The sequence below is a fragment of the Phyllostomus discolor genome, chromosome 6 (genome assembly GCF_004126475.2).
Source record: "Phyllostomus discolor isolate MPI-MPIP mPhyDis1 chromosome 6, mPhyDis1.pri.v3, whole genome shotgun sequence".
NCBI lineage: Eukaryota > Metazoa > Chordata > Mammalia > Chiroptera > Phyllostomidae > Phyllostomus > Phyllostomus discolor.
In genome coordinates, this window is record NC_040908.2 from 46177037 (window position 1) to 46200203 (window position 23167).

General features: G+C 36.8%; 1 protein-coding gene across 1 annotated transcript; it reads right to left on the minus strand.

Annotated features, from left to right (window-relative positions):
• Positions 1-4578: 4578 nt before the first annotated feature.
• C1D (C1D nuclear receptor corepressor) lies at positions 4579-22030 on the minus strand. Its single transcript, XM_028517245.2, has 5 exons — positions 21940-22030; positions 9281-9427; positions 8488-8554; positions 8115-8170; positions 4579-5450 (listed from the first exon to the last, which is right to left on the minus strand). The coding sequence occupies exons 2-5, from the start codon at positions 9416-9418 to the stop codon at positions 5286-5288; spliced, it is 426 nt and encodes a 141-aa protein (XP_028373046.1). The 5' UTR covers positions 9419-9427; positions 21940-22030; the 3' UTR covers positions 4579-5285.
• Positions 22031-23167: the final 1137 nt, after the last annotated feature.

Here is a 23167-nt window from a genome sequence, read left to right on the forward strand (position 1 = left end):
TATGTAAAATGTTTTACGTATTTATTTCCATTATTTGAACTTGGCTGCTGCATTTTATTAGGACAAGACCTCATGGCACATAATAGGCTTGGGGAAAATCTCTGCTTCGTAGAAACTTGACAGGGTCTTCTTTCCTTCCAGGAAGGCATTTCCTCAGCCCCAGGTGACAAAGGTTAAGGGATGGCACGTTCCATCACCACTGACCGTCTGCTCAAAAGGTCTGAACGCTCTGGCTTAGAAATAACAGACCCTTGACATTTCTAGGTCTAAGTCTTGAGATCTTTGCCCAAATTCAAAACTATTCCTGGATTAAGTTTACACAAGTTCCTGATTTTCTTTGGAATTATATTTTCCTCTCGTGTCATAAAGTTTCTTACACACACTTTCTCACCCTAGTTATTAATCTTTTTAACTCCTCGTATCTAATGGCCATGGTGTTGGCCATCACCAAGCACACAGAGTGGCTTACCCAATGGAAACGTACTGCCTCACAGTTCCAGTTCCGAGGGTCGGAGGTCTGACGTCAGTGTTGGCAGGGTTGGCAGTTCTTGAGGGCTGTGAGCGAGAATCTGCTTCATCTTCTCCTAGCTCCTGGTGGTTCACTGGCAATCTTTGGCCTTCCTTGGCTTAAAGAAGCATCACCAATCTCTACCTTCATCTTCATACAATGTTCCCCCTGTGTACTTATCTATGTTCAAGTTTCCTCTTTTTATGAGGACACCTGTCATTTTGGATTAGGGCCCACGCTGATGACCTCACCTTCACAAAGTACCTCTGCAAAAACTCTGTTTCTAAATAGGGTTACATCACAAGGCACTGAGAGCACTTCGACACCTGCGTTTTGGAAGGACACAATACAATCCACAGCAGCCACTTATCACATGACTGTTTGACATTTTCCAATCACTACATACGGTTTAACTGCTGAATTTCCTATGCCTGCAACAGAACCTGAAATGCAAGAGGAGCTCAATGAATATTTGTTGAATGAATGAGTGAATAAATGAATGAGACTACAAGTGAGAAAAAAACTGTGGGTGCTCAGAGTTGAGCTCAGCTAACTAATTCGCTGAGTAATGCGTTCCTGCCATGAATTTATCAGGAATTAATATAGGCCTCAGCAAAACTGCAAAATGCTATATATACCCCATGAGTCTCTAAGGTCACTAACAAATAGTCAGAATCGCCAATGCGATAACTCACAAATGTCAAAACCCAGGAACTACTATACAATGTATATATTTTTAGTAGTAACTTGTTTAAGGGAAAAATAAAGTATCAGAAATAGGGTAGCAAATGATTTCAGTTTAAATAAGTCAAGGAATGCATCGCAAGAGAGTGAAGATCACTAAATGAAACAGTATTCGCCAGATACATTACAACACAGTCTATAAGCAATCCACTGCTATGGCGCTAAATCACAGGCAACTCCGTGTTGTAATTCTCTTTATTTTAATAACTAAACCTCTCTGGACAAAACCCAAGATGAATTGTATACTACAGCAAATTGTGTATAACAAGGCTCTGTTCTTTTTACCACAACATTTTTCAACATAGCCTCTCCATAGATAATACCTACATAACAAGGAATTGAAGGTATTCTTCTCTATTTCTCCTAATCATCTCATTCAGATCTTATCACCATGAATTTCCTGGGTACTTGGCTTTAAAATGCTGTATTACTACCAACTTTAAATTCAAGCCTGGGTAGGTCTACATTCATTTGAACAGAAGCATCTTGAAATGTTGAATTATCATCTTCAATTTCCCTCAGTCATTTATTGTAGCTGCCAAACTGAAATGGTGCGCCTTATAGGCAACACTAAACTGAAAGCAAGTAATAAAAACAGTCTCTTAAATGTTTCATTTATAAAAGCTTATTTTCCTACCATCAAATTTTGTGTACTGTCTGAAATACATCACTTTACAAAATTGACATCGTGCATGCAATTGTTCTGCCCTGATACATTTACTAAACTTCAAGGGTGGGGAGTGGGCGGTGGGAGCCAGTATCTTTTCTCAGCCCTTTTGAACAGGTGAGTCATACAGAGCCAGATGGTTATGGTTTTGGCCTCTGGGGGAAGAGGGCACAGAATTATAATTAAACTGCAGTTACTGACAGATATCACCGTAACTATCTCCTTTCCTGGATAGCTTTACTGATCTTCCTGGCTATATTAAAAGTTATGCACTCACATGAACACTTTATGAAGGCACATCGAGTCAGAGGGTGGCTGCTGCAGAGTGGTCAGTCTGTGACAGCTCACTCTGGTAAGAAAACGAATCTGCAAACCAAAAACACTCAAAGCATTTTCCTGAAACATTGCTCACAAGTCATATATAGCCAATTAATCAAGTAGAACAAATCTACAGAGTTCCATTATAAAGCCCTGCCACCTTTTCCCCCTAGAATAACTGTTGATGGCAACACTAAAGTACTAATATATAAAATAAACAAAATACAGTTTGTATTTCTAAAACTGAAGAGTTTTAGACCAGGATAGAGGGGAAAGGAACTGTTTTGATTAGTAAAGTACATCACATTCACATAATACAGGTTGCTATCAGGGTCACTGGGTAAAAGAGCCACTGACTTGACCTGAGCAAGTTTGGTAAGTATGCTACGAAGGGAGAAAATGAGACGCCAGTGTTTCTTTTTCTTTCCTTTATAGATCAAACTTAGCTACCACACAGGGTCAGAGTCACTGTTCACATCTTTCTCAGCTAATGTCACTTTGTAAAACAAGAATTTCTGACAACTGTTTCCATAAATTCATTGTTTCCCTGTACCACAACTGACTGATTCTAACACACTTTCTACTCCAATGGCCTGCTTAAGAAACAAGTATCTGTATTCAATACATTGTCCGGATCTGAAGCCATTCTTGGCTACATTTGTACCTAATTTTCAAAACTGTATTTACAAATAATGCCAATCCACTCCTAAGAGCTAAACAGAACCAACTTTTAATCTACAGGGTGTTATAAAAACCAATCAACTTGCCATAACCTCCTAATTCCAGGAATATAAACCATAATTCAAGCATCAATTTTCCTCTTAACATATTCTACTTTACTAAAATGAATTCTCATACTGCAACTATGAACACGAAGAAAATTATACTTAAAATAATATTAAAAGACAAAATCTCATTATTTAGTATTAGATTAATAGTCTATAATTCTAGCCTTAAAAATATCTATAGCTATAACCTCTCCAACTTATTAATTCCCAAAGAGATTAATAAAAGGTATAATTAACATCTAAACTTAGAGCAGACTGTCATTTGGAACAAACTGTGTTAACAATAACTCTACTAGAGTCAAACAGACCAACCCCTCACCCTTTATGGTTCTGACTAAGGTTAATGAGCACAATTTGTCATAAATTTTCCAGTAACTCTGAAAATCTGAATTGAACAAAGTGACTACTTTTTTCCTAACACTATAAAAACAGAATAAAGGCTGGAGTTGTTTTATTTAGAACCCAGCACAGTGTTTGGCAATGGAAATGTCATTAAGTATATGTGAAATGAATAAACAATAAATAAGCAACCCAATGCACTACTACTATTTAGCTCCTTATTATGTGCTAAGTATTTAAAATTACATATAATAAAATGGAATACACTCAAACTGTTTTTTATTTCTACTAATAAACACTGAAAGAACTATTCACCTAAGAATTTCCAATTTAACAGGCTATAGAGTTGGACTTTTACAAACCTATAATTTGGCTAATGATTTTCTGTAATTGCAAATATTTCTTTATGAAATTAGAAACATACAGAAATGCTAGTTAAAAGTTTCTCTGCAATAAATAAGGCCACAGGTACACTCCACTTAATTTTAATAACATTTCTATCTCTCATAAAGAAGCTGCTTTTTTAAAAAGCCAAAAATCTCAATGGAGAAAAAAAGAATGAAATAACTACAAATGCTCTTCTACTTCGAAAGCTGTCTGACATCTGAGCCAGAAGACTTTCTGCATCACCAGTGACTTCCTCTTCATCTGTCATAGAAAGAGTTCAACATGCTTTACAAAATCCATTACATTTTAAGACCATTTCCAATATCAGCTACCATAAATCAAGGAATCCATTTATTCAAGGTTACTTATGGAAAATTAATCACACAGAAAATTTTAACAACTTCTTTTTCAAAAATTAAAGTGCTTTACTGTACTTGGCATTCCTATACATGATGTGGATTCAAAGACTGAAAGCATTAAGGGAATACAATGAAAATTCATAGGCTAACCCCTAAAAAGTAATTTTAATATTAGAATTATCTGTAACAAATATTTCAGAAAAAATAAATCAGAATATAAACACAACATAGTATCATTTGAATTTCTCCTCTGCTTAAAAGTAGCATTATGTTGCTCCAAACACTTGCATATACAGTACCTGGAATCCTCAGAAATGTAATCAAACAGTCTAGAAAAGTGAGACCAACAGAACGGTGGGCACTATGCTTCAGAAATACAACTTGTGAATTTTTCTAGTCCTAGTGATTTCTAAAACCTATGTTCCTACCTTTGAGGCCAAGTTTACTCAAAAGAAAAGAATAAACAGGTCAGCTACACACGACATTTACAGCCTTTATTGATAGGATACAGCCATTATGCCAAAATTCAGCTATCAGTATACAATCTCATTTCCCATCTATAATTAATGAGAAATATTTTACTTTAAATGAGACACAGAGACAAAGTGACAAATATCAAAGTATAACCTTAAAGTCTTAAATTCACACTTCAAATATCAAAAGAAGCAATTTCCAATATCATGAAAACATGATGAAGTAACTACACAGAAAAAAAACGGACAGTTAAGTCATTTCACTCTTTTTTTGTACATAGTGAAAACAGATGTATTTTAACTTCAGCTTTCAGAAAGCATACTTCATAAAGTCATTCATTTAAAATAGACAAATGTTTACAAAGAACATTTAACTTAAATTTCATAGTTGCTTATAAAATGGTACTTGAAAAGTGACCTATATAAGGAAACAAGAGTCTAGTCAAGAGAGATGGTAAACTATAAATATAAAATATACCACAATGTTAAAATCTCACAGTGCTCTATAGAAAAATCAATAAAGATAACTTAATCCTTCTGGGGGAAAATGTATTTAGCATTACAAATTTAAATGTAAATTTTATATATGAATTCAATAAGGAATACATTTAAACTACACATTGCCACATAATCATCATCTATTTTGTGTAAAACAATAAAAATGATGCACTTTTTGAACATGTGTATATCAAAACCAAAAGGCTATTTTTTACTTTTTCCTTTATTGGCAACTTTGGATGCATTTTTAGGTTTTGGTTCCCAGAGAGCATTTTTTACAAATCTTGAAGCTGCGCCTCTGTCCAGCTTGGCAGCCTTTTTCTTGTCGGTGATTTCCTTGACTCTGTTCATGTACACTCTGATTCTTTCCTAAAAGATAAAAAGGAAGAAGAAAAGCAACAGGTTTACTAAGCTGTCCACCGGCAGTGAGTTTCACCGTACTGCCCTTCAGTCAGACCCAGCAGACACGCGTCCGCCGCCTACTGAGTGGGGCTGGGCGTGCAAGCGAGTAGCATAAACGTGCTCCCTGCACTCCTGGGGTTCACAGCCTAGGGAAATACAGACATTAAAAGTCATTTCAAAAGTGTTCTGAGTGTTTCAAAGGAGGGAAAACTATACTAAGACATCTCTAGAGAGATAAACATTGAATTGTTTACATGTTCTTTAATTTAGCATTAACCTAAATCCGCATATTAGCTCTCATTTACCTGAAGTCTATAATCTAAAATAGAGCTCTCATATACTTGCAACATACAAACTAAACTCCCCCAAAAATTTTCTAAACAGAAACTGGGTGAGGCAGGATTGATTTTATATATATATATTACCTTGGAGTGTCACAATTAAAATAAGCAGAATGAAAATATAAAATCTTTTATTTGATACCACAGTTTTGATTGATAAGCACAAATTTTCTAATGACATATACAGTTCTAATCGAACAGGCTGCCGTACCATTAAAATCTCCTGAGCTCATTAATCAGAATGAAGGGCTATTCTATATTTCAATTGGAGAAATAAAGGTAATGAGAGCCATAAAATAACAGAGTAAATGATTGATCACTGCTTAAAAGCAAGTTTCATTAAAATAATCAAAATAGTGACATTACCATACACACAAAAATGAAGAACCTCAGAATCTTTTAATTGTAAAAGACTGACAACTCTGCCCAAAATCTTCCATGGCCCCCTACTTCTCTCAGAGTAAAAGCCAAAGTCCTCATAACACGCACCCTCTCCGGCCCGCAAAGGACCCAAAGCAGAACATCCACAGAGCCACTCCTTCCCTCCCTTCCTTCCAGTTCAGTCAAACGTTAACCTCGGTAACAGGCCTACCCACACCATTTACAATGGCATTCCTACCCAGACACGCCAACCCCCCTACAGCGTACTGCTTCTTATTTTTTCCTGTAACATATACTCTAATATCCCCTAACATATCACATATTCATCTGTATTTATTATGTTTGTTTGTTTGTTTGTTTTATTGACTGGGCAGGGTTATTTAAAGGCTTTATTCACTGAGTAATTGCCTCACTTGAAAATAATGCCTGGCTCCTACCAGGCACGTAAATATTTGTTGAATGAATAAATTCACTATTTTCAATGCCTTCCCCTATTCATGATATCTCTCACACACTAACTCTGTGATCAATTAGTGATGTCTGCCACAAGGCCAGAAAAGCAGAAAAGGTTTATATATTCTTTTTATTTGTCAACCCTTGTCCAGAATATGAATGTACCCCTCCATAAAGTGGGTTCTGAGGGAGAAAGACAGATGATTTTTATCTTTTTCCAATGACAAGACCAAGTATTAAAATACTCCCAATAACTTTGTTATTAACTTTGTTATATAACTTTGTTAAAGAAGAGAGAAATTTCACAAATGTAAAGTCCCAATACCTTTATGTTAAAGAAAAGAGAAATTTTACAAATGTAAAGTCTATATTAGAAAGTTGAAAACAGATGACACACTGCGAACTTCCTAGGATTTCAAGTCAGTATCACTGCTCAGAACAAGATCTGTGTACCATATTGCTTTATATTTTGCTTTAAGTGTTGTTTCACAATGTCTACACTTTAAAATAAATTTTTCCCAAGAACTTTAAAAGAAGAAAATATCTTAGTCCACACATTAACAAAATGAAGACAACAGATCTGGTTTATTTTTTTAAACATAAATGACCAAGTACTTTACTGTTATACACACTTTACTAAGTTGTATATGACATACACATCAAGTACTATAAGACTTAAGGACAATAATACAGTGTCAAGCGTATTCACACATATATTTAACCTTATATTTTATAAACACAAAGAATAAATTATTATTCTTATTCATAAAGCCCAGTCAAGAAGGTAACCATCAGTTTGATTTCTAATTTTTCTCTTTTAAATTGGATTACTTGATTTAATTTTTGAAGTCAGCAAAAACTAAGTTACCAGACCTTATATACAGTACTTATACATCCAAATGGAATACAAAGACAAACCTAGAAGATTTATTATAGGCTGTAAATATGTCACTAATGCAGAATTACTGGACAGTATACATACAACTGGTGCCAAAAAAGCTTTTAGCTTTGTTGCTGAACTGGATTCTTTACTGCTGAGAAAATGAATTAATGGAAGAATTGAAAAGGTGGGGGAGAAACTTTCCCGTCTTTGCTAGTAAATCAGCTAGAATATACTTTTAAGAATTGTGTAAGAGTTTTAAAAAAGGGGGGCAGTTGTAGAGATGAACAGGATTTCAAGAATTTATAAGAAAAATAATATGGAAGTTATAAATAATTACTAGAATCATGACATATTTTTTCCATCAGAGATTTATATAATATATGGAAAACCAATTCTCTGACAGAGATAAGAAAAAGAAAAATTAAAGACATGATGAAATCTGACTCACTTTCACAACTTCAACTCTAAATAATTTAATTCTCCACAGTTTAGTATGATAAAGGTACCACGACTTTAACTTCAAGAATACTACAACAGACATGTAAAGTAAAAAAAAAATCCACTGAATCTTACCAATTCCTGCTTTACTGGATGTTCCTTAGGATTAACTCCCTGAGTTGCCAAATAAACTACAAGAGAAAGATTGTTTCATGAAATAAAATGGTGTATATATTAATTAAGAGCATTAATCAAAAAAACTTTAGTGACTCACAAAAAAGAAATGTCACACAAATGATTAAATCCTAAATTATTCAACCTCTATGTAATAATAAATATGTGCATGGCTCCCGGGCATTTGGTATTCTGACTCAAAAGAAATAAATATCTGACTATTAAAATTGTCATAAAGTATAATTGTATATAAACTGCTAGCATTTAAAAAATAAATCACCCTTGATTCAATAAATAATTTGCTTTCTAATTAACTACAAAGTAATATACATACCCCAAAACATTGAATTTAATGTGTAAGCAGAAACTAAATCCACTTTTGCTTGTTCAAGTGGGTCCAACTATTAAAAAGAGAGAGAAAAGAAATTCAAACTCTGAGAACCGTCACATATTTTAAACTTTCATCAAACACAATGTATCAAAGAAACATTTTTTTTACTTGTTATAATCCAATAACCAAATGATCTGGAAATAATTTGCAAAAAGAAAGTTTTGTTAGCCAGTGATTTTTGTCCACAAACTTTCAATTCAGGGTACCATCTTTAGTTAGACAAGGAATGTGTATAATCCAAGAAAAATTCTTTTGAATTATTTTAATTTCAGAAGTTATGATCTGGGCTTTGTATGTCAAAAGTAATTTATCAATATAAACATTGTACATGATGCATTTATGTATAAGAAGCAGGCTAAAATGCTTAGGCGATACCAAAGACAGAAGAAACATAATGAGATTTGTTTTAGACTGTCAAAGTCAATTTACTCTTTTTGTCCTATAGGATTTCCAGAACTCTGATAACATCATTGTAATACTTAAAGGTCAAATATAGAGTCTGTGGAAAAGAATGCTGTGAGTGGTCCTTTCTTTTTCTTCCCCAAACCAAGTCAAAATAAAATATAGTTAAGAGGTATTTCCTAAGATTGGAGTTTTATTTTATCCCCTAAAAATACTCAAACACTTATAAAATTAAAATAAAGGGGGAAGGACCATGCATATATCATTAATCTATCTCTTAACACAGCACTCTGTTTTAGGAATTACATCTTTAGAAATTACATTTGTAAAGTACCTTCTGCAACAACTCATTTCTAGAAACAGACATCATGGTCTTCAGCATGTCATCTACAGCACCAATGGAATTCTCAAATGTTGATAAATACTCATGAATTTCTGCTGGATAGTCTTCATTAATTTCCTCTTCTGCCATTATGACCAACTGGAAAAAAGTAAATTCTTAGAATCCATACTGGAGATAGATATTGCTCTTTAGGTTACCAAAAACAAAAAAACACATTGGAGACAGAGATTGCTCTTTAAAGGTTACCAAAAAAAAATCAATACCATGTACTTCAAAAGTACTAAAAATGTTAAAACCTGAAGATAATTAAACAAATCTTAGAATATAATCCTTGAGCAACTACATCTAAAATTCCCTTCTTAATCTGTTTGGGAAGGTGGGGCAGGTGGAGAACAGGAAACAGACCCACCCAACTTTACTAATGCTACATATATCGAACTCAAAACGCTTTTCAAAAACTGAACACATGACTACCAAACATGGAATGTAGATAGTCAAAATCCTACATTTAAAAAACTTCCTCTTGTCTCTAGCCAGGTAGCTCAGTTGGTTAGAGCATCATCCCAATACACCAAGACTGCAGGTTCAATCCCCAGTCAGAGCACATATAAGAATCAACCGATGAATGCATAAATAAGTGGAACAACAAATTAATGTTTCTCTCTGTCTCTCTCTCTCTCTCTCTGTCTTTCTCTCCCTTCTCCCCCACCTCTCTCTCTAAAATAAATACATAAAATTTTTGTAAAACTTTCTGTTGAAGTTGAAGTATATCCCCTAATGCTTGCTGAAAAAATAATAATCAAAGCTCTTTTTTTTCTTGAAGAATATATATATTTTAGCCCTTCTAAATTTAGGTGTTGATCTAGCACCGTGGTATATTAAATTAAAAAATGAGAAATCCTAGGTCTGAAGTAATCTTATGACTATTTATCACTAAAATCATTTTAAGCCTCTCTCTCTATATATATATTCCTTAAGCTTCTCTAAAATATTAAGAAATTCAAAGAGTCCATAAGTCACATAAAGCAGAAAAGAGGAAACTGGGGAGAAATAAACTATATGGTTTTCATTTAGGCTAGAGCATACCTTGACAGCCCATTCTTTTAAAATTCACATTTAATCATAATATTTAATATCTATGTGAGAAAAAGCAAAATCAACATCAATGTACTTCATATGGTATCTAAGGCCAAATTTCAGAAACAATTCTAAGCCATACATACCATGTTTAGATTTAAAAATTTTTTTTCATTAGCTGAAAATACCTCTTTCATATGACACAGCTAAAGAGAACAGCAAGAATGTGGTAAAGCAGCACAGTGCACAGCAAAATTAAAGTAAAAAGACTCAGGCTTTCCATCCTGCTTGGTCACTGACTTTGTCGCCTTTGACAGATCACTGAATCTTTCTGGGCCTCAAATACCTCATCCATAAAATGGTCTAATGACCTGTAAAGGACCCTTATAGTTCTAAGTGTTATGACTATGTAATTTAAGTTTTAAAAGTACTATTTGAATTTTAGCCGCAATATATCAACACTTCTATTCCACAAGTATATATTCCACTGAGACATCTGGGTTCACTTACAAAGAAAGCGAACAGCATCTGACTATCACTACTTGCACTGTAAAGTTACCATCCAACTGCTGTGCAACCAGCAATCGGGCAAAGAACTGTGATAAAAGGAAAGCACACAGGAAAGAATTGTGACTTCTATTTCAAAAGGCTAACTGAAAACATGTATTTGCCTCTCATCCCTCCCCAAAACCTCCCCAAAATGATAGAAGAAATATAAAAATAAGTCCATAGTAGCACTGAAAACCAAAAAGGGCGCAAACCAATCAGCAAGGGATATACTTATATACTGCAAATATAGAAGACTCAGTATTTCTTCTCTTTATGTAAAACCATAAACTAATAAATTTGAAAATATGAATAAAAAGAATGAAGTGCTGGGAAAAAAAAGAATCAATTACCAAAAATAGTCTAAAAGAAGTATATAAACAAATAGATAATTAACCACAAGGAAAAAATTTAAAGGAAGTCAAAGATCCACCCTCCAAAAGGGATCCAAATCTAAAAGATATTAGAGGTAATTTCTTCCAAACCTTCAAGAAACAGTTAATTCTTATGGCATTTAACTGGTTAAGAAAACAGAAAAAGATGGAAAACTCAGACACCTATTTCATAACATACACAAAAATAAACTCCAGATGAATGCAAAAGGTAAATGAATAAACACATTAAAAGATTATATAAAATATTTATATAATCCAAATAAAACCCAAATGCTATAAAATGAAATGGCTGACAGACTTAACTACATAAAAACTAAAAAACTATATGTTAAAAGTTTAAAGAAACAACCTGGGAGAATATATTTGCCAGAATATAACAAAGGATTAGTTAGATTATATTGAGTTCCTAAAAAGCATTAAACAAATTGAAATAATGAAGATATCACCAATCAGATTGGTAATAATTTTAAAGATCATCCAAGTTCAATGTTAGCAAGGGCATATACTGAAGGTAGGATATACATTGGTACAGATTTTTTAAGTGCACATTCCCTTTGACTCAGGAAATTCTCTTAAGAATCTAGCCTACAGAAATCCTTGTATGCATGCATACAAATTTATCTGAATGGACTCTTCAAACTCTTCTCTGAATTTCCCCTACTTTTCTTGCATCAATTTTCCCCTCTGCTGAATCACCATTACCCATAAATCTTAAAGTATTTTCTTTCTCCATCTTAGACAAGAAACAAAAGAAACATCTTGATTTCATATCCCCCTTCAGCTAAAGCTCCATTTTCTATCTCCCTTTTAGAACTTCTCAAAGGAGTTGCTTACACTAACAATCCAATTCCTCTCCTTCCATTCTTTCTTGACGCTAATTCAAACAGGCCCCAACTTCTCATTCAAACGAGCTTTTGTCAAGGTCACCCACTCTCAGCCCCATCATTAAGTTTAATGGTCAGTTCTCGTCATTTGACTTCACGGACCCTTCTTTTGGTTTCCAGGGCATCACATATTTTTTGGTTTCCCTCCTACCTCACTGGCTGCTTTCTTGGTGTCTTTTGCAGGATCCTTCTCATATCCTCAGCCTCTTAACCTTGAAGTGTTCTAAGGGCTGTCCTTGATTCTCTTTTCTTTTCTAATTTACTCCCTAAATTAGTTCTGTGCTTTAAATTGTGTCAATAAACTGATGACTCCCAGGTTTGTATCCCCAGCCCTGACCTCCCCACTGAATTCCAAATCTGCATTCCCAACTGCTTACTCAATACCTCTGGTTAAATAGGAATAGATTCTCAAGCATAATGTGCTCAAAGCCAAATTCCTAATCTTGCCTACCCTAGCCTTCCCCACCTCATTTCATGGTAACTTCGTCTTTCCAATTGTTCAGCCCTAAAAATTTCAGAGAGGTCCTGAATTCTTTTCTCTCTCACCCTATCTTTAAATATCTTCAGAATCTAACCTCATCCTACCACCTCTACTGCTACCACCCTGATCCAATCCAGTCCAAGCCATTGCTGGTCTTTCCCTAGATTATTGCCATAGCCTCTTAAATGACCTCCTTGTTTCCAGTCCAGTAGTTTAAAATCAAGAAAAAGCAGAGTGGTCACTCCAAATCTATGTCAAACCTCTGCTTGGAAACTTCCAAAGGCCTACCACCTCACTTAGAGTGTAAGACAAAGCCCAACACAATTTGCCCTCCCTGCGTCCTTCTGGGACCTCAGCTCCGCCCACTCTAACCCTTGCTTGTGCCCCACCAGCAAGGATGGCACCATTGCTCCTCCCCATCACAGCAGGTAGGCCCCTACCTCAGGGCCTTTGTACTTCTCACCTTCACAGAATCTCCTGCTTCTCCTTTCTGCCCCCCACCCAGCAAGAGCTTCAGAGCACCTGCCAGAGCTTTACTCCAGTGTCACCTACTGGTAAACCTTCCCTGACCACCCTCTTTTAAAATGCATGCCCCTGCACTCCCTATGTCCTTCTCTACCTTACAGTCCTCAATAACACTTGACATATTTATTTTATTCATTTATTGCCAGCCCACCTCAAAAGACGGTAACTACATGAGAACAGAATTTTTTGTGCTTCATTTTGTGCTAGCAAAGCACTACCTGGCAGTCAATAAACATTTGTTGAATAAATAACCAATAACAAAATACTGGAAAAAACCTATTCATCAATAGGAAAACAGCTAAATGAATTGTAGCACATCCACCAAAACAATATTAAAAATAAGCCAGCTCATAAAGGTTCATTTGGACAAATCCCAGCAGAACAGCATGGAGCACAAGGTTGAAACTTTGCCTGATGTCTGTAAGAAGCTCACAGGCAAGGATGAATGTTGGTTTTGAATTCCCAGAGTTTTAGTTGTAAATAAAAATGACTAAATAAAATATTGTTCACAGTAAAAAAAAAGAAAAGAAAAGAAAGAAGTAAATGTTTATGTAGTAACACATAATGCGAAGTGGTGAAAAATGTCATAGAACATTGTATGTAACATGTAATGTATCTAATACACGTCATTTGTTTTTAAAAACCTGTACCTGTAGATATGTAGAAAGATTTGAAGGAAACATAAAATACAGACATTTGCTCTGAGAAGAGGCAGGGATTAGGGAGTAGGATCAAAGCAGACCATTTTTTTAAACTCTTCATTTTTCATTGCTTAAGTTTGTTACTTCATAAGGCATGTTAAATTTGTAATAAAAAATAATCATTAAATTTAAATAAAGGGACATTCTAATAAATATTTTGGCTTTTAACAAACACTGCAAGTATGAAAACATCAAAAAAGGCCTTTATTTAAACATAATTTTTTTCATCCAATTCTTCTATTAGAAAATATTTTCCTCTCTAGAATCAAAATGGGGATTTTTTTTCCTGCAATTATTCCCTGTCCCTAAGCCCCAATAAACAAGTAGTTATACATTGTTTAATGGGTTAGGGTGAACACTGAAAGCAAGGCAGTAATTAAGAATAATTACTCTCATTAAATCTGAACTGAACCACTTGCCCTTTACCTAACTAAAAAAAAAAAAAAATGGCAAGGCAGACTAAAAAATAAAAGTTCTTCTATGACCAGAGATTCCCCCCAAATCAAATGATTTTTTTTCTAACATCTTATATGGACAGTTCCTGAATACCACACGAAAAGCTGCAGGAGGGAACTACAGAAATTTCCCTCTGTTCCCTTTGCTGCTGGGAGCCCATGATGAAGCAGCGTATGGTCTTAGCAGCAACCACAGACATTTGAACACTGCCTACAAGCCAGGCACTGTTCTAAGGACACCACACACATTAACTCATCCACTCCTCACAGACAGGAAACTGAGTTTCATTCAATAACTCACCCAAGGTTGCACATGGTAAAACATACAAAGAAGAGAGAGGGAAAAAACTCACCTCTGCTCCTCACTCCTCTATGGGGTTCTGAGTAATCCGCACCCCTCCACCTACTAAGCCTGACTGCAGAGGTGAAAACCAGGAGAGGGCATGAGGGCATGTGCTTCTCTTCACCCCTCAATAAGGTCTGCTTGAGGCTAAGGGGCAGAGAAGGGGAAACCCTGCCCAGTAATCCCTACAGGATGCTGTCACTCCTTCCCTCCTCTCCCTGGTTATGAAGCCACAACACCCACAGGAGAAAAGGAAGGATGCACGGCATCATGCACAGAACTGAAGTCATCCCCTTCCTCCCCCTGGATTCTCTACTTCAGGGAGGCCAGTCCAGCCAGGAACCTGGGAGTCACCCCTCACTCCTTTCTCAGGCCCCAGGTCCAATCAGTCTCATCAATAAGGCTGCCTTAATCTCCTACCACCACAAGCTTCCCTCCTTCTCACTAAATATTTTTGAGAGCTTTTGATAGTCTTCCTACTATCAATTTTTTCCCACTGTCAATTTTAGAATGTTACAAAATATGATTTTTCTATAAAGCTACTCTGGCCATTGTATGCCCCTGCTTAAAATTCTGCAACTGCCCCCCACCATCAGAAAGATAAATTCCAAACCCCACAGGAATGGATGCCAAGTCCATTTTGATTATGACCGTTGCTTGTCTGACTAACCCCATCTTTCATGGCTCCCCTCTTCCAATCCTAAGGTCATAGCCATGATGGCAGTTGTCCAAATATGCCATGCTCACTACTCAATATGCCTCTAATCTTTCACCCTCTGCGTGCCACCCTCCCATTCTGTCTAGAAAAACAATGTCACTTAAAACAGCATCTGGTAGTATCTGTTGATTTACTTGACTTCCCTTTGACTGTAAGCAACTTGAGGGGCAGTGTCACAGTGATGTTTTATCACCAGTGGCTACACACAGAACGATTCTGTGCCTGTGTACCCAGGACAGCCCAATTTACAACTGTCGTTTTAGCCTGCCATCTTGCTCAGCTCCCCATCTATCAGGAGCCCCGGTCTGAGAAATTTATTATGTGCTAACTCTAAGTAGGTCCTCTGACTCTTAGAGCCAGAGCCCACGCCATTCTGTCAGAGAACAGGAGTCAGGGGAGCTGCTGGTGCCAGCCAGAGATCAACTAGACAGCAGAATCAGTAGGAGATACATATGAAGAGATTTATTACAAGAAACTGTTTTATGCAATTGTGGGGGCTGGCTAAGGAACTCCAAAACCTGCAGGTCAGGCCTTCAAGGAAGGGCCAGCTGAACTCCAGGTTACAAGCTGAAGCTGCTATCCACACGAGGAGTCTCCCTTCTGTCAGGGAAGTCTCAGCTCTGCTTCTAAAGCCTTTCCACTGATTGGGTCCGTTGAATTAGCTAGAATAATCTGCCTAATTTAAAGTTAACTGATTGTGGATTTTAACCACACCTACAAATACCTGTACAGCAACACCTGGACTGATGTTTCACTGAGTATCTGGGGACAGCACTCTAGCCCCGCTGGAGTGTCCCCCATCAGGAAGACCATCACACCCTTCAAGACACCAGAACTACAACAAGAAAGGTTTACTCCTGGCATCTCAAATTGCTTTCTGACAGCATTTTCCCATAGCAACTTTGTATTCTTGAATGTCAGGTTCCCAAGTAATAAAACTAGATTTCAAATTCCAGCTAACAAATGTGAAAGAAATCACAACTTTTTTTTCAAAATACCATTTTGCAACTCCTAATGAAATGGTAAATGCAGGCAATGCTCACAACAGATAAAAGGAAGATGGGGAAGTCACAGCAGAGCAGTGAGGACAACGCTACCTGAACACACGGATCTATCTTTACGTCACCAGGAGTTGGACACACACATACTAAGAACCTCCTGATGGGAAACAATATGATGTACACAGCATCATCTGTGTAGCATTTCCAACTTCCCAAAAGAGTTGAATCTGAACTTAATTGAGCCTTTCAAGCTGACTTCCATTTTACAGGAAACATGGAGAATAGGGAAACAAGTTAAAATCACCAGAAAGCAAAGAGACCAATCTAGAATGAGAAACACTCTGTAGGACAATTGACGTGGTTTCTGTAACAAGTAAATGGCATGAAGAAAAAATAAAGAAAAGAAAAAGGCAGTAGAGAAAGAAGAGATAAAGGAGACTTAGGAGATATAACAAGTAAATGGAATATATAGATCTTGTCTGGATCTTGATTCAAATAAAGTAAGTGTACAAAGATAGTTTTGAGAGAAAGATGAACATGGATAGAGTATTAGAAAACACCAAGAAATTACTGATAATTTTGTCATCTATGAAAATAGCATTATAATTATATCAGAAAAGTGTCCCTGTGTAAAATTACATAATGTCTTGAATTTGCTTTAAAAAAAAAAAGCTAGTCTTCATGGATTAATTACACTTTGAGAACAAGGATAACAAGCTTATATACTTTACTTCTATAGTGAAATAAGGTAGATTAGATAGCTAATTCACAAATTAACTTTTAGAATACAATTTCATTCATTAACTGGGGGCACCTAAACCTGAAGTATAGTCTAGGATACTTCAGCAGCTCTATCACTTCTCATCTCAATCCCGATGTAACTGAAGGTGAGGGAAAGGCAAGTGACCCAGTGCTACGAGATCTGTGACAGCTGCTAAACAAAACTCATGAAAACACAACAGGTCCTGTGGCTTCAAATGAGGTTTGTGTTTCTAACGTTTCCAACAAAGGCTGACATTTCAGGGTGTCTATAATTATTCCACAAATATCACAAATTTCTTTCTAAAACAAAATCCTAAAGTCTTGCATATTTACCTGGCTCTTGTAAAAACATATGCATGAGAAAATAAATTTAAAAACCAGCAAAGTTTGAAGTCAAATGAAAAACTAGGGGGAAATATTTGCAATATAAATGCAGATAAAAGGAGCTCCTACAAATCGATTAAAAAAAACCCTACAACCCAAAAGAAAAATGAACAAAGGAAACCTGCAGCTCACAAATAAAGAAATCCAGATGACCAACAAGCATAAAGTTACTCAATCTTACTTGTAGTTAAAGAAACATAAATCAACAAAACAAGATGCAATTTTTCATGTCAGACATGCAAAAATTAAAAAGATTGATAGTACCCAGTATGAGCAAAGGTGAGGAGAAACAGCCTCTCATCCACTATTAATTGGAGTGTAAACTGAGCATTTTTGTGGGGCAATTTGGTACTATGCTTCAAAATTACATATGGAGAAATTCTTTGACCTTGCAATTTTACTTATCAAAATATATACTTTCACACAAGATAATCTTCAAGGACATCCACTGCAACACTCTTTAAACACTGAAACTTTAAAGCGGGGAACAACCTATGTGCCCACTGACAAGAACTGGTTGAATAAATTATGATATATTCAATCAGTAAGAAACTGCAGCACTTAAAAGTATGAAGTAGAGTATAGAGTCCTAGGATATGTTGATGTGAACAAAAGTTGAAGAACTGGATATGTATTTGAGTGCGGAAGCACACTTGTATACTCATGTAAGTCTTCCTCAGGGCTCCAGCTCCTGGGGACCCTATGAATGAGTGATGTCCACAAAGTCCTGTCCTCAACTGCCCTTTTTCAACTCCTACAGACTCGTGCCTATGGCTTCTTTTATGGAGCCCACTCATCTCAGGTTTGGTCTTCTCCTTTTTCCTACTGCCTATTTTTCCCAACATTATTATCTTTTCCAAAGGGTGTGCCCAAAGTAGGACAGCTTCAGTTTTGTCACTTTCACCTCCAGAGATGTTTCAGGCTTAATTTGCTCTAGGACCCACTTGTTTGTCTTTCCAGTGGTCCAATGTATCCACAGAACTCTCCTCCAACATATTTCAAGTGAATCAATTTTCCTGATACTATCAGCCTTCTTCATTGATAGAAGAGAATGGGTGTAACTAAAGGAATTGTCAGGAAGCTGAAAGAGGACCCAGGTGAGGTCAGGCCACTGAGAGATGATTCAGTTGAAGTTGGGTAACATTAATTTGTGACTTTTGTGAATTTCTTTAGCAAAGTTCAATAGGCCTAGGAGAAAAATGGTTGCCCGAAGGAGGAACTGGCTAGTGGGCACAAAGAGAAGGAAGGGAAAAAGAATCTTTTAAACAGCTGACTAGGAGGAATGGCCTTGAAGAGAGAGAGTGAGGCTTTTTCCTCTGCTTGGAATACCCTTTCCCCTATCTTCTGGGCCTAGAGAAACCTCTTAATCCTTTAAAACCCAATCAAATGCATCCTCCTCTAAAAAGGTTTCCATATCTTCCTCTTTGCTCCCAAGGTTCTCCAGACTTAGTAGATACCACATATCCATCAGTAATACTCCTTGTGTCTCTTGATAAATCCAGAGCTATCAATCATTATTTTACTTGCTACATCAGCTGTATGGACAAACTAGAACACAACACTTCACCCTGAATTCCACAACACCAGACTCTCAAAATCATCCTTGTCCCTCACTAGCTGTTCATTATGTTTCTTTGCTAGTTCATTGCCTCAAATTTATGGCATCTAAAATTGCCTAAGGATTCAGGTCCTCTACTGCTTCTCTTTTCTGTTTACATTCACTCCTTTGGAGTGATCGTCTCCAGTTTCACAACTTTATATACCAAATGTTCTCTGATAACTCCCAGATGTTTTTTTCCAGCAATGACCTCCCTACTGGACTCCAGACTTAAAACTCCTACTCAACCTTTCCCCTTGGATGGCTAAGAGACATCTCAAACCTAACACATCATAACTGAACTAATCTTCCCCCACACACCTGATCCTCTCATAGTTTTCCACTTCTCAGTTAATGGCAATTCCATCCATCTAGTTGCTCAAGCCCAAACCCTTGACAATCATCTTACACTTACAACCCACAGTCAATCCGTAAACAAATCTATTAGCTTTACCTATGAAATACATCCAAAATGGAACTGCTAGTTACCACATTCACTTCTTTCATCCTGTGAAGCCACTACCATTTCATCTGAATTATTACAATACCTTCCTAATTAGTCTCCTGGATTTCACCTTCCACACTCTCTAACAATGTTGCTCTTAAGGCAGCGAGAGTGATTCTGTTAAAAATCTGAATTAGATCATATCCCTTCCTCTGCTCAGAAATTTCCACTGGTTATTCAACCACAGGCAGGATTCATGTACTATATTTGTATCTCTACATGACTAACAATGTCTTGCCACATAGTAGGTACTTAGTAACTATTTGTTAACTGACGAAAATGAAACTAAATTGGAACCAAATTTTGGAGAATCTTAGTATCACATTAGAGCTTAGACTTATAAATATTAGGAAGTCACCACATGGATCAAAAAGAAAAAAATATGTAATCTACATTCTGGGCCTCTTTCCATCCCTACTCCAAGTAGAGTCACACATAATTACCAGTATGAACTAAGCAAGAACAAAGCCAACATATAATTTTTTTGGAACTAAAGAGACATCTGCACATGTTGCACCAGAATTCTGTTAGTGTAATGATTTTGTTGCACTGAATCATCTTAGAAAATAATAACATACAATCTCAATAAATACTGCTGTCTTTGGCAGACAGGCCAGTTAGTGTTACTTGTAAATCTCCTTTAAACTTACAGTAAACCTCTGAGAAAAGACAGACTTCATCCTTTTAAAGATATTAACCTCTAAAACCAAATTTATCACAAAGTCTGATAATAGAATGATATAAATTACAAAGAGGTTGCTAAAGATTGAGATTACATCAGATAACAATGAATTTACTTCTATTTTTTAATTCTAATGATTAATTTGATGTATTTTCAAAATTATACAGCAGCAAAATTACCTTCTAAAACCATGAAATTTGCTTATCACATTTTTTCATCTCTAAAATAATCATATCAGTATACAGGACTATTGTGCAAATTAAATGAATATAGGTAAAAGCTATTAGAACAGTGATGGCCCAATAAGCACCAATACATTAGTAATATTAGTTATTATTTTAGTGAAGTGAAAATAATCAAATACCTTAATCCAATGTGAACTATTTAGAGCCACACTAGAATAGTCAACTGTTTGGAAAGAGCAGCTGAGATAACACACATAAAGAGCCATGTAAAAAGTCATGAAAAACCATCACCTCTGAACTGTAATACACACAATACAGCTATTTGAAGTCAGCAATAACATATTTTGACTGAAAATTGTTTTATTATTAAAAAATCATTTTTCGCATCATCATTATTCTTTCAACAAACGAGATTTATCATTTCAAACAATCACAAGCAGTTCTTTGAGTTTCACCACCAGTTGTCTAGTTATTTTCAGATCCAACATCAACATACGGTGAAGTCTCAGGTTCTATCTACTACCAGACAGTCCAAATTAGGTTAACACGTGGGTAGCAAACAGCTCATTGGGATAGCTACGTCTTCATCAAGCCAAACCCAAACATCAGTCAACAAATAGGAAGATGTTAAAGATCTTTTCAAACACCAAACAGAAATTTGAATCACACTGAGCCATAAGGTAAAACCATTATCTTGTGATTATCCACTACAGCAGAGGTGTCAAACTCATTTTCCCTGGGGGCCACATCGGCCTCCACGTTGCCTTCAAAGGGCCGAATGTAATTTTAGGACTGTGTTTATGTAAGTACTCCTTCACTGCGGACAAGGAGCTCTACATTTGGCCCTTTGAAGGCAACTGCGAGGCTGATGTGGCCCCCCGTGAAAATGAGTTTGACACCACTGCACTAGATTTCGGCTGAAGGTCGAAATTAGCCCACCCTCTTGGGTGAGCTAACAGAGCATGGGCAGTTCCTGATCATCAATGTGAATGATAAAAGTGAGAGGCACAGGCAACTGACTCCCCTGCAGCTCTTCCTTTTGCCTTTTTCACTTAAAGATTAAAGGCAGCTGAAAATTAATTGTGAAGTCAAGTGTTTTCAAATTCTCCGCCTTCCAATATTTGAGGGGTGGAGCTAAGAAGAGTGTAAAAAGCGAAAGGCTGGGCCCAGAGAGACGTGAGAGGGCCAAGTAACCCCAGACCTAGAAGTCGCCCCAGGACAAGTAAAATGAGGGTCCCACAACAGTGCTCGCTCCAACGCTCAGCTGAGCGAGCTCGCATTTGCAGAACGCTGTGAGGCCCGCCCTCGCTCCTCACAGCCAGCCGGAGGATGAAAGGGGTACCCCAGCACAGGAGAAGACGACTTATGCAGAGAACCAGAAAAACGTAAAACCCAGCTTCTAATAATACCTCACTGGCCTTCCACTCGCGTCTCCCGGAAAGCAGTCCGGCGGCGGTGACGTCAACGAGGCGCCCGCTCTGCTTGCCTTGTCAGCGCCGCTCTGTGATGACCTCACGCTGTCTGCCCCGCCCCGCTGCTGCCAGCACCGCCCCTCCGTTCCTCTTCCCTCCGCTTTCCAAGACTACTGTTCTAAAGGGCCTCTGGCTAACGTAGTGGAAGGAGCTTGAGATGAGACGCTGGGCTACTTTCTCTAGATTTGTATTTGGCTAAAGCCCCTAATACAGGTTGAGCTGTTTTAACTAGAAAAAAAATGTTCTTTATTTCAGCTTTGTTCAGGTTTTTACTTTCACCAAAGCTCATCCCAGGACCATGGTTCCTACTACATTCCCATCGTCTCCTTCAAAGTGAGTCTCGGAAAAGCAGCTTCCCAAATTATCTGTAGTGAACGACAAGTTCTTTATTTTTCCAATCCATAGCTAAGAGATGCTTTTGTAAAATGCAGTAAAAATGGACTACTTGAAAGAAGCAAAATATTTCAGTAAACAGAACATGAAAAAAAAGCAGAAATTGCACATATTCATTTAAAGTGTAGTAAGCAGTTAAGCACCATTTTTACATTCCTAACCCTTTATTCCGCAATCGTAATTTACTTAACAAAAAGCTTTGAACAAACACCCTGTATGTCAATACCTAAAGTTTTTTAAGTAGCAAATGAGTTATCTTCTGGTTCATTATTCTAACCTAGCCAGATTACAGTAGCTTCTAATAGAAGGCAATGTATCTAAACTGTTCCTCTGTTTTGTTTTGTTTTTAATTTTTATTTACTGACTTTCAGAGGGAGTGAGGAGGGAGAGAGAGAAAAACATTAATTTGTCGTTCTGCCTACTCACGTATGTATGCATCCGTTGGTTGCTTCTTGTATGTGCCCCGACAGGAGTCCCGAAACCTTGGCATATTAGGATGACACTCTACCCCTGAGCTAGCCAGCCAGGGCAAAATTAAATTATCTTCTGATGAAAACAATGAATTCAAGATTTTATACAATAGCTGGCTGGCGTAGCTCAGTGGATTGAGCGCGGGCTGCGAACCAAAGTATCGCAGGTTCAATTCCCAGTCAGGGTACATGCTTGGGTTGCATGCCATGGCCCCCAGCAACCGCACATTGATGTTTCTCTCTCTCTCTCTCTCTCTCTCTCTCTTTCTCCCTCCCTTCCCTCTCTAAAAATAAATAAATAA

Excerpts from the sequence above, each read along its gene's own strand:
- C1D (XM_028517245.2), bottom strand. The coding sequence starts at position 9,418 with ATGGCAGAAGAGGAAATTAATGAAGACTATCCAGCAGAAATTCATGAG. Across the intron at positions 8,555-9,280 it reads GAAATGAGTTGTTGCAGAAG|TTGGACCCACTTGAACAAGC; the intron begins GTACTTTACAAA and ends TCTTTTTAATAG. Across the intron at positions 5,451-8,114 it reads ATCCAGTAAAGCAGGAATTG|GAAAGAATCAGAGTGTACAT; the intron begins GTAAGATTCAGT and ends TTTATCTTTTAG.